This window comes from Rhinichthys klamathensis, unplaced genomic scaffold (genome assembly GCF_029890125.1).
Source record: "Rhinichthys klamathensis goyatoka isolate OS25496 unplaced genomic scaffold, OSU_Roscu_1.1 h1tg000366l_1, whole genome shotgun sequence".
Classification (NCBI taxonomy): domain Eukaryota; kingdom Metazoa; phylum Chordata; class Actinopteri; order Cypriniformes; family Leuciscidae; genus Rhinichthys; species Rhinichthys klamathensis.
In genome coordinates, this window is record NW_026606875.1 from 67,501 (window position 1) to 79,680 (window position 12,180).

Sequence of the window (12,180 nt, forward strand, 5' to 3'; positions counted from 1 at the left end):
TCCTGTCTCTGGTGCAGCGTCAGGGCAGCTGGAGGAACATGTGAGGAACCAGTGTGTGTGTGTGTGTGTGTGTGAGAGTGTGTGTGTGTGTGTGAGTGTGTGTGTGTGTGTGTGTGTGTGTGTGTGAGTGTGTTTGTCTCTGGTGCAGCGTCAGGGCAGCTGGAGGAACGTGTGAGGAACCAGTGTGTGTGTGTGTGTGTGTGTGTGTGTGAGAGAGAGAGTGAGTGTGTGTGTGTGTTTGTGTTTGTGTGTGTGTCTCTGGTGCAGCGTCTGGGCAGCTGGAGGAACATGTGAGGAACCAGTGTGTGTGTGTGTGTGTGTGTATGTATGTGTGTGTGTGTGTGTGTGTTCTGCTGATGTGTGTTAACGAGTGTTCTCCTGATGTGTGTGTGTGTGTGTTCTGCTGATGTGTGTTAACGAGTGTGTTCTCCTGATGTGTGTGTGTGTGTGTGTGTTCTGCTGATGTGTGTTAACGAGTGTTCTCCTGATGTGTGTGAGTGTGTGTGTGCTCTGCTGATGTGTGTTAACGAGTGTTCTCCTGATGTGTGTGTGTGTGTGTGTTCTGCTGATGTGTGTTAACGAGTGTGTTCTCCTGATGTGTGTGTGTGTGTGTGTGTGTGTTCTGCTGATGTGTGTTAACGAGTGTGTTCTCCTGATGTGTGTGTGTGTGTGTGTGTGTGTGTGTGTGTTCTGCTGATGTGTGTTAACGAGTGTGTTCTCCTGATGTGTGTGTGTGTGTGTGTGTGTGTGTGTTCTGCTGATGTGTGTTAACGAGTGTGTTCTCCTGATGTGTGTGTGTGTGTGTGTTCTGCTGATGTGTGTTAACGAGTGTGTTCTCCTGATGTGTGTGTGTGTGTGTGTGTGTGTGTGTTCTGCTGATGTGTGTTAACGAGTGTGTTCTCCTGATGTGTGTGTGTGTGTGTGTGTGTGTGTGTGTGTGTGTGTGTGTGTGTGTGTGTGTGTGTTCTGCTGATGTGTGTGTGTTCTGCTGATGTGTGTGTGTTCTGCTGATGCGTGTTAACGAGTGTGTTCTCCTGATGTGTGTGTGTGTGTGTGTGTGTGTGTGCTGCAGAGTGAAGCCCTTGTATCTGAACAGCGGCGCCTACAGTTTCACCGCGTTCGGGGGAGTTCCTGCCATGCAGCTGCACTTCAACGAGGTAATAATGCTTTTCCATTTAGAGTCTATTAAAGTTGGTCAGAATTGGTTATTCTGGTTTAAATTATTGTCCAGAGCTGCCGAAGAGTCACATGACACCGGTTACTTTTCCTGTTCCCCTGTTTCTTGAGCATAACATCATCATATGTGTCCCTGGATCACAAATCTCGAGTCGCACGGGTGTATCTGTGGCAATAGCCAACAATACATTATATGGGTCAAAATGTATGCCAAAATCATTAGGATATTAAGTAAAGATCATATTCCATGAAGATATTTTGTAAATTTACTGTAAGTGTAAATATATCATATTTATTTTTGTGAGTGAGTGCAGCACAATCAAGGACTTCATTTGAACAACTTTAAAGGCGATTTTCTCAATGTTTTGATTTTTTGCACCGTCAGATTCCAGATTTTAAAATATTGTCCTATCCAAACAAACCATACATCAATGGAAAGCTTTCAGATGATATATAAATCTCAATTTTGAGAAAATTTACCCTTAGACTGGTTTTGTGGTCCAGGGTTATTATATTAGAGTGATTTCTGGAGGATCATGTGACACTGAAGACTGGAGTAATGATGCTGAGAATTCAGCTTTGATCACAGGAATAAATTACACTTTACTGTATATTCACATAGAAAACAGCTGATTTACACTGGAGTAATATTACACTGTTTTACTGTATTTTTAATCAGACAAATGCAGAAGAGACTTAAAGATCATGCTGATATCGATGCTAGCATTGATCCTCATAGCATGCTGGTGTCCTGAACATGAGTGGTGTGTGTGTGTGTTCAGGACGCGCGCTCGTACCCGTTCGTGAACACTCATCTGGACAGCGTGGGGCGTCTGCAGGAGCTTCTGCAGGGTCGTCTGGACTCAGTGGGTCGAGCCGTCGCTGAGCTCGTGGGTCTGATGGCGCTGAAGCTTTCCCACGATCACATTCTCCCGCTGGACATCACGTGTTACAGCAGCTCCGCTCAGCAACTCAGCGCTACGCTAAACCAGCACGCCGCGCAGCTACAGGTGCCAGAACACACACACTCATACACACGCTAAACCAGCACGCCGCGCAGCTACAGGTGCCAGAACACACACACTCATATATAGGCTAAACCGGCACGCCGCGCATCTACAGGTGCCAGAACACACACACTCATATATACGCTAAACCGGCACGCCGCGCAGCTACAGGTGCCAGAACACACACACTCATATACACGCTAAACCGGCACGCCGCGCAGCTACAGGTGCCAGAACACACACACTCATATACACGCTAAACCAGCACGCCGCGCAGCTACAGGTGCCAGAACACACACACTCATACACACGCTAAACCAGCACGCCGCGCAGCTACAGGTGCCAGAACACACACACTCATACGCTAAACCAGCACGCCGCGCAGCTACAGGTGCCAGAACACACACACTCATACGCTAAACCAGCACGCCGCGCAGCTACAGGTGCCAGAACACACACACTCATACGCTAAACCGGCACGCCGCGCAGCTACAGGTGCCAGAACACACACACTCATACGCTAAACAAGCACGCCGCGCAGCTACAGGTGCCAGAACACACACACTCATACGCTAAACCAGCACGCCGCGCAGCTACAGGTGCCAGAACACACACACTCATATATACGCTAAACCAGCACGCCGCGCAGCTACAGGTGCCAGAACACACACACTCATACGCTAAACCAGCACGCCGCGCAGCTACAGGTGCCAGAACACACACACTCATATATACGCTAAACCGGCATGCCGCGCATCTACAGGTGCCAGAACACACACACTCATATATACACTAAACCGGCACGCCGCGCATCTACAGGTGCCAGAACACACACACTCATACGCTAAACCAGCACGCCGCGCAGCTACAGGTGCCAGAACACACACACTCATATATACGCTAAACCAGCACGCCGCGCAGCTACAGGTGCCAGAACACACACACTCATATATACGCTAAACCAGCACGCCGCGCATCTACAGGTGCCAGAACACACACACTCATACGCTAAACCAGCACGCCGCGCAGCTACTGGTGCCAGAACACACACACTCATACGCTAAACCGGCACGCCGCGCAGCTACAGGTGCCAGAACACACACACTCATACGCTAAACCGGCACGCCGCGCATCTACAGGTGCCAGAACACACACACTCATACGCTAAACTGGCACGCCGCGCATCTACAGGTGCCAGAACACACACACTCATATACACGCTAAACCAGCACGCCGCGCAGCTACAGGTGCCAGAACACACACACTCATACACACGCTAAACCAGCACGCCGCGCAGCTACAGGTGCCAGAACACACACACTCATATATACGCTAAACCGGCACGCCGCGCAGCTACAGGTGCCAGAACACACACACTCATACACACGCTAAACCGGCACGCCGCGCAGCTACAGGTGCCAGAACACACACACTCATATATACGCTAAACCAGCACGCCGCGCAGCTACAGGTGCCAGAACACACACACTCATATATACGCTAAACCGGCACGCCACGCATCTACAGGTGCCAGAACACACACACTCATATATACGCTAAACCGGCACGCCGCGCAGCTACAGGTGCCAGAACACACACACTCATATACACGCTAAACCAGCACGCCACGCATCTACAGGTGCCAGAACACACACTCTCATACGCTAAACCAGCATGCCGCGCAGCTACAGGTGCCAGAACACACACACTCATATACACGCTAAACCAGCACGCCACGCATCTACAGGTGCCAGAACACACACACTCATACGCTAAACCAGCACGCCGCGCAGCTACAGGTGCCAGAACACACACACTCATACGCTAAATCATCACGCCGCGCAGCTACAGGTGCCAGAACACACACACTCATATATACGCTAAACCAGCACGCCGCGCAGCTACAGGTGCCAGAACACACACACTCATACGCTAAACCATCACGCCGCGCATCTACAGGTGCCAGAACACACACACTCATACGCTAAACCAGCACGCCGCGCAGCTACAGGTGCCAGAACACACACACTCATACGCTAAACCAGCACGCCGCGCAGCTACAGGTGCCAGAACACACACACTCATATACACGCTAAACCGGCACGCCGCGCATCTACAGGTGCCAGAACACACACACTCATATATACGCTAAACCGGCACGCCGCGCAGCTACAGGTGCCAGAACACACACACTCATATATACGCTAAACCAGCACGCCGCGCAGCTACACGTGCCAGAACACACACACTCATACGCTAAACCATCACGCCGCGCAGCTACAGGTGCCAGAACACACACACTCATACGCTAAACCAGCACGCCGCGCAGCTACAGGTGCCAGAACACACACACTCATACGCTAAACCAGCACGCCGCGCAGCTACAGGTGCCAGAACACACACACTCATATACACGCTAAACCGGCACGCCGCGCATCTACAGGTGCCAGAACACACACACTCATATATACGCTAAACCGGCACGCCGCGCAGCTACAGGTGCCAGAACACACACACTCATATATACGCTAAACCAGCACGCCGCGCAGCTACAGGTGCCAGAACACACACACTCATACACACGCTAAACCAGCACGCCGCGCAGCTACAGGTGCCAGAACACACACACTCATATATACGCTAAACCAGCACGCCGCGCATCTACAGGTGCCAGAACACACACACTCATATATACGCTAAATCATCACGCCGCGCAGCTACAGGTGCCAGAACACACACACTCATATATACGCTAAACCAGCACGCCGCGCAGCTACAGGTGCCAGAACACACACACTCATACGCTAAACCAGCACGCCGCGCAGCTACAGGTGCCAGAACACACACACTCATACGCTAAACCAGCACGCCGCGCATCTACAGGTGCCAGAACACACACACTCATATATACGCTAAACCAGCACGCCGCGCAGCTACAGGTGCCAGAACACACACACTCATACGCTAAACCAGCACGCCGCGCAGCTACAGGTGCCAGAACACACACACTCATACGCTAAACCAGCACGCCGCGCATCTACAGGTGCCAGAACACACACTCTCATACGCTAAACCAGCACGCCGCGCTGCTACAGGTGCCAGAACACACACACTCATACGCTAAACCAGCACGCCGCGCAGCTACAGGTGCCAGAACACACACACTCATATATACGCTGAACCGGCACGCCGCGCAGCTACAGGTGCCAGAACACACACACTCATACACACGCTAAACCGGCACGCCGCGCAGCTACAGGTGCCAGAACACACACACTCATATATACGCTAAACCAGCACGCCGCGCAGCTACAGGTGCCAGAACACACACACTCATACACACGCTAAACCAGCACGCCGCGCAGCTACAGGTGCCAGAACACACACACTCATACACACGCTAAACCGGCACGCCGCGCAGCTACAGGTGCCAGAACACACACACTCATATATACGCTAAACCAGCACGCCGCGCAGCTACAGGTGCCAGAACACACACACTCATACACACGCTAAACCAGCACGCCGCGCAGCTACAGGTGCCAGAACACACACACTCATACGCTAAACCGGCACGCCGCGCAGCTACAGGTGCCAGAACACACACACTCATATACGCTAAACCGGCACGCCGCGCATCTACAGGTGCCAGAACACACACACTCATATATACGCTAAACCGGCACGCCGCGCAGCTACAGGTGCCAGAACACACACACTCATATATACGCTAAACCAGCACGCCGCGCAGCTACAGGTGCCAGAACACACACACTCATACGCTAAACCAGCACGCCGCGCAGCTACAGGTGCCAGAACACACACACTCATATATACGCTAAACCAGCACGCCGCGCAGCTACAGGTGCCAGAACACACACACTCATATATACGCTAAACCAGCACGCCGCGCAGCTACAGGTGCCAGAACACACACACTCATACGCTAAACCAGCACGCCGCGCAGCTACAGGTGCCAGAACACACACACTCATATATACGCTAAAAACATCAATTGTACAGTATTTTACAGTAAAATTTCAGTTTTCACCCTGTACGTTAAGGTAACTTACTGTAACATTTTTACAGTATTACACACATGTTTACAGTGAGCACACATCACACACTTGTGTAAGCCTCATGCTGAAGTGAGCGCGCACTAAAGCGTCAGTATGTCAGCTGATCCGCCTCTGTGTCGCCAGTCTCGAGGTTTGTCTGCGCAGTGGGTCTTCAGCGCTCGAGGGGACTTCAGCAGAGCGGCCAAGAACCTGCAGGAGGCCATCAAGAACAGCGACGTCCAGGACGAGAGGCTGGCCCGGCTCTACAACACACGCATCATGAGGGTGAACACACACCACATGCACTGGAAAACAGTAGTTTACTCCCGAGACCCAGAAAAAAAAAAGTATTTTTTTGCGCCATTACATTGTTTAGAGCATACACCTTTATTTTCTAAAAATAACATTTTTTTTTTAAATAAATTATATTTTATTCATATGTTATGCTATGTCCTCTGTAGAGGACACCAGGTCTCAATTTAAAAAATAAATAAATAAAAAGACATTAAAGGAGCTGTATGTAAGATTGTGGCCAAAACTGGTACTGCAATCACTTTCAAATTACTGTAGAGCAGTGTATCCCCTCCCCCTCCCCCCTGACTCGAGGTTGCCAGATAGGCTGCAGGATCCAGCAGGAAAGTAGGCTGCTACAAGGACCTTTCAACTAGAGCAGAGCTGGCAACCCGGATGCCGAAACACTACTGACTTCGTGATTGGTAGATAGGTGGAGGGTGGGGCTTCAGGCCAAAACACAAGATGACAACATCAACATCAGTTGAGGGCTGCAACTGCACTTTTTAAATGACAATATCGTGGCCGTACTATTGTTGTCAGTGATTTAAGTATTTGAAATGAACATGATTTATTAATGTCTAGAGACACATAAGGGCCATTTTATGATTAATTGAAATACATTTCTTACATACAGCTCCTTTAATAAGCTTTAAATAAAAAGACATTAATAGACATTAAAAACAAATCACCATTACATTTTTAGGTTTCAGGGTTTTATATACCAAACTTTGTATAAAGATGATTCTCAACTATGTTATGAAAGATATAACAAAATGATTTGATATACCATTTTTGCTTTATGCAATATGTGTGTAAAATGGCCACAAACAGGTTTTCCCATTTTATACAATGTATTAATGTATACATAAAACATAATTTGCATACTAATGTGTTCTGAGGGCAACATGTAATAAAAAATAAGCATAATAATGGGAGTAGTAATTGGCAAGATTTTCATAATAATATCTAATATTTCATAGGAAAGTTGAAATATAATTTCTTTCCCTGTCCACTTGTTGTGTCTCCTGATAAACATGATGTAAGTCCTGGTGTCTCTACAGTGGACATGTGTGAAATCAATGTTTTGTTTCGTAACAGAAAGTCATATATTGATTTGAAACCCCATAAGATGTTTATTTATGACAACCAATTTAAAAATGTATCCGATTTAAATGATAATTACAAAATATGATCATATTTCCATTAGAATGTTATGACATGCTTTATGTATGATGATGTCAGAGAAATTCACTAAAATATAATAAATAAAAAATGCTTTTCTTACTTAGTATTTTTGTCTTGTTTCCAATCCAAATATCAAAAAATTCTTAAATCAAGATGCATTTACTAGATGAGTAAAATAACATCAGATATTATGTCCTGTTTTCCGGGGGAATTAATCAAAATTAAGTGAGTTGATGCTTAAAACAAGCAAAATTATCTGGTACTACGCCCAAACAAAATCTTACCGAAAGCTTATTTTTTGAGATATCAACCTAAAATTTGAATCACAACTTGTTCAGATTTTTGACTTTGATTTTTTTTTTTTCAGTTTTAGAGTCGCCCAGGTTTTGAAAATATATATTTTCTATAAAATATGAATAATTAAATTTTTTACATTGTACATTTTCATAAACTTCTATAACTTTTTTTCTGTTTCACTTTCTTAATTTATTTCACTTCTACAAAAATCTGCCAAATGTCTTCTTTAAAACGAGACCAATCTTACGTCTATATTCCAAAGCATTCTTGAATTACAACCATTTAAGTTTGAAATGTGCATTTTCATGTACAGTATATTCAAAAAAAGGGGGGTGACACTTAAAGGGTTAAAAAAGCAAAATTATCTGCCGATGGGGTGAGAAAAATAATCATAATTCAAACACAAACAACATTATTTTTCTGACCCCATCGGCAGATAATTTTGCTTTTTTTAAGCAAAAATTCACTTAATTTTTATTTATTCCCCCGGAAAACAGGTCATAATATCTTATGTCATTTTACTATTTTAGTAAATGCATCTTGATGTAAGAAATGTTTGATATGTGGACTGGAAACAAGACAAAAATAAATATGCCGTGCAAAAGTCACTGTAGTGACGCGGACTCAAACACTGTTTATTGCACACAGGTGGAATACTACTTCCTGTCGCAGTACGTGTCTGTGGTGGAGACGCCGTTCCGTCACGTGTTCCACGGGCGCGGCGATCACACTCTGAGCGCGCTAGCGGAGCATCTCTCGCTCCTGCGCTCGGACCCGCAGATGTTCGACGAGACCCGTTTCCGCCGCCAGCTGGCGCTCTTCACCTGGACACTACAGGGCGCTGCTAACGCGCTTAGCGGAGACGTCTGGAACATAGACAACCCTCTCTAGAGCTCCACGTGAGCGTTAGTGTTAGCGTTAGCATTTATTTATCCAGCCGACCCAGAACAGTCTAATTTCAGGGATATTCTACAACGCTTAACATGGCTTAAAGGTGACACATTATGCCCTTGCCTCATTTAGTATACGCGGTTCTATGAATATGCAGATGAGCCCCGCCTCCACTCACTCGCTCAGCTCAGAGATCCACTGGTTGACGATCACACGCTGATCTGATTGGTTACAAGGTCGTTTGTGACGTCAGAAACACCAGCGATTTCAAACCGTGTTTTTGAGACTGTCTTTGGTTCACTGCAGTTTTAAGGAGGAAATACTTACGACTTATGAATTTACACGTGGTTTGTATTAAAGCGTATTAATAACACCACATAGACACATAAACAACATTAAACGCTGGATTTACACCACAGGGAGACTTTAGGTTTATGATAATTTTAAGATATGTATATGAATTAGCTTACTCAAATATTTTAAGTTGAGAGCAATTAAAATGAGTACAAAATAAAAATCTTTGAATATCTTAACTTGATGTAACTGATTACCTCACACTTATTTGGGTCAACAGTAATACAAGTGGAAAGACAATAATTGTACGTTATGCGTTTTCTCCCCCTTAGAAACAGGCTGAATGTAGCAGGACACAAGAACACATTTAGTTTAATATAAACTATATAAACAGACAAGAGCCCAGAATATAAACGCAAAGCGCTAAATTTGCACGTTTAGCATTTTTTTCACAGGAAGAAAAGACATTAATGCCTCATTACGCTGATATTAAGACCAAATTCGATAAATAGCTTATTAATAAAACATACAAAGTACAAGCAAAGCACAAAGTTCAACGTTTAGCGTTTTAGAATATGCCGAATTTGACTGCATCGCTTCTGGTTCAGAGAGTATTTTCATATCTGCTCAACAACTGTGATTTACTAATGTGTTATTTTTCGTCTCTTCCGGTGATCTTCTCAGTTTATCTAAGCGGCCACTGGATATCTCCTCGTAATTTACTTTGTTAATTAACAGTTATGATTGAGAAGAGATTATTTTTTATTACCGTGATAATGAGACTCTTATGAATGTGAGCGGTAATTATCGGGAGCAGTGACTCTCATAATTATGACAGTCATACTGTCGTCCAATCAAGAAGCAGCATCTGCTTTCAATCAACTCTATGATGTCACATGACCCCGCCCTCAGGCTGTGACATCATTGTTGTCACGCCATGTCGTCATTACCGTACTTTTGATATTTCAACTTGTAAAAAGCAAAGGGATTTACAACATATGCTGTATAGTGCATTTCAATAAAAATGTTTTTTCTCTCTCAAATACCAGTTTTTTTTTCTTCTCAAAAACATACAACATCTTCAAAGGAATACATGGTTGTGCCACTATTGCTGTGACTAACAGGCATATTTGCGGGTTTTGACCAAAACAAACGGACCAAACTTCAACTTTGAGAGAAGTTATAGTTTAATTATAAATTCTTAAAGTAGTCTCAATGTATTTTATAATGAACACAAAACCAGAGAGCAATCTGATGAAACGAGGCGCATGCGCAAACAACTTTGAGCAGCGCGGGAGTGCGCGCAGAGAGAGGGAGAGTTTCTAAGGTAAGACCAAGACACGTTTAATTCATGACAAATTAAATCAATATTAATTTAGTCAAAACATGTCTAATTTAATTTTAAAATAGTGATGTTTTGAATAAAGTGATGTTTTGAATAAATAAATATGTTTTAACTCTAAATAAACGTCATTTGTCATGTAACAGCCGTTAAAACATTCAGGGTAATGGTGTGGTGAACTTAAATATTTTTCTTTGTGGCTCAAATACCAGTTTTATTGATTTTTCAAACATATCTACAACATCATCAGAGGAATAAACTGCAGCCATTTGCTGGTTTTTACCTAAACGAACGGACCAAACTGCAACTATGAAAGACGTTTAGCTGTAAATTCCTAAAGTAATATCAGCGTATTTTAGTCAAAATAAACACAAAACAAGTCTGATGAAACGTTTTATTTAAATTAAAAAAGAAACCGTTTGAACGGGCGCACAAGGCGCATGCGCAAACAGCGCCTTATGAGCACGCAAGGAGAAGCTTCTGAGGTAAGAAATGTTTGCTTCACGCTTAATTAAACTAGAACTTTTATATAATCAAATAATACTTAATTTGGTTTTAAATTAATGAAGTTTTGGATAAAGAACATTATTATGAAATAGCCGTTAAAATATCACCGTAGTGCCGTGTTTAATTTCTGACAGGAATGAAAACGAGGGTGAGGGAAAGGTTCAGTTTGTTCAACGCGGTAATTGTGGAGCTAAACTTTCATTAGACAAAATGTCTATAAAACAGTTTTGAAAGTTGTGAGTTTTGAAAATTAAATGTGATATTAGACCATTGTACTGTGTGTGAATGTCCACAGCCTCGTTTTCATCCGCATAAAAATGAATATGACTAATGGTGCGTTCACACCGGACGCGAATAGCGCGTCAGGCGCGAGTGATTTCAATGTTAAGTCAATGCAAAGACGCGTTACGCGCGTAAAAAATTCCTGCGGCGCGAATGAGGCGTAGAGCGCGGCGCGGTAGACGCGAATACTCCTCATTCGCGCGTCAAGTTCGCGCGAATGCCGCGAATTGAGCGTCTGGCGCGTTAAGCGCGTTACGCGCGAATGATTTAGTTAGTGCTATTTGTGCATTCACGCGTTTGACGCGAATTCGCGTCTGCCGCCCGAGTTGAAAAATCTGAACTTCTGCGTCAATTCGCGCCGCGTTAACCAATCAGGAGCCTAGCTGCTTGCTGCTGTCACGTGGTGAAGTATCTGGATGCTTCAATAAATTATTTTGTAATATATGACTGTGGTTCTAATGCACAACAAAGCAAATATTTTATCACATAAAACTTGATTTCAATATATGAGACATATTCATTTTGTATTGAATGCTATTTATTCCATATCTAGATTATATGAAATATTATTATAATGTAAAGACAACCAACATATAAGTTAGTGTCTGGACAGTGATGTGTGAGAGAGAGAAAAAAATCACAGGACAGATTAATCACTTTTGGAGGCTGGCTTCGTTTATTATCAAAACAAAAATAAATGACAGATTAGGTGGATGCGGGCGAGGATGAACCTCGCGCCGGACTGTAGAGCGCGGGCTCGACAGGCATAGCTAGACCACTCGAGGCCGAGGGCTTATACGGCCTACGCTGTCCTCGTCAGCGTCCTCACCATTAGGTCCACCAAACC

At 44.7% G+C, this 12,180-nt stretch overlaps 1 protein-coding gene across 2 annotated transcripts in view; it reads left to right on the forward strand.

Moving 5' to 3' along the window:
• Window positions 1–9,118, forward strand: part of tfr2 (transferrin receptor 2) — a 30,192-nt gene extending 21,074 nt beyond the window's left edge. For both annotated transcript variants that reach the window (XM_056233289.1, XM_056233288.1), the window contains exons 14-18: window positions 1–40; window positions 1,073–1,157; window positions 1,959–2,186; window positions 6,386–6,526; window positions 8,666–9,118. The exon at window positions 1–40 is cut by the window's left edge and continues 31 nt beyond it. In XM_056233289.1, coding sequence (XP_056089264.1) covers window positions 1–40; window positions 1,073–1,157; window positions 1,959–2,186; window positions 6,386–6,526; window positions 8,666–8,908 — 737 coding nt within the window. In that variant the 3' untranslated portion in view covers window positions 8,909–9,118. The remainder of the gene's footprint in view (window positions 41–1,072; window positions 1,158–1,958; window positions 2,187–6,385; window positions 6,527–8,665) is intronic.
• Window positions 9,119–12,180: the final 3,062 nt, after the last annotated feature.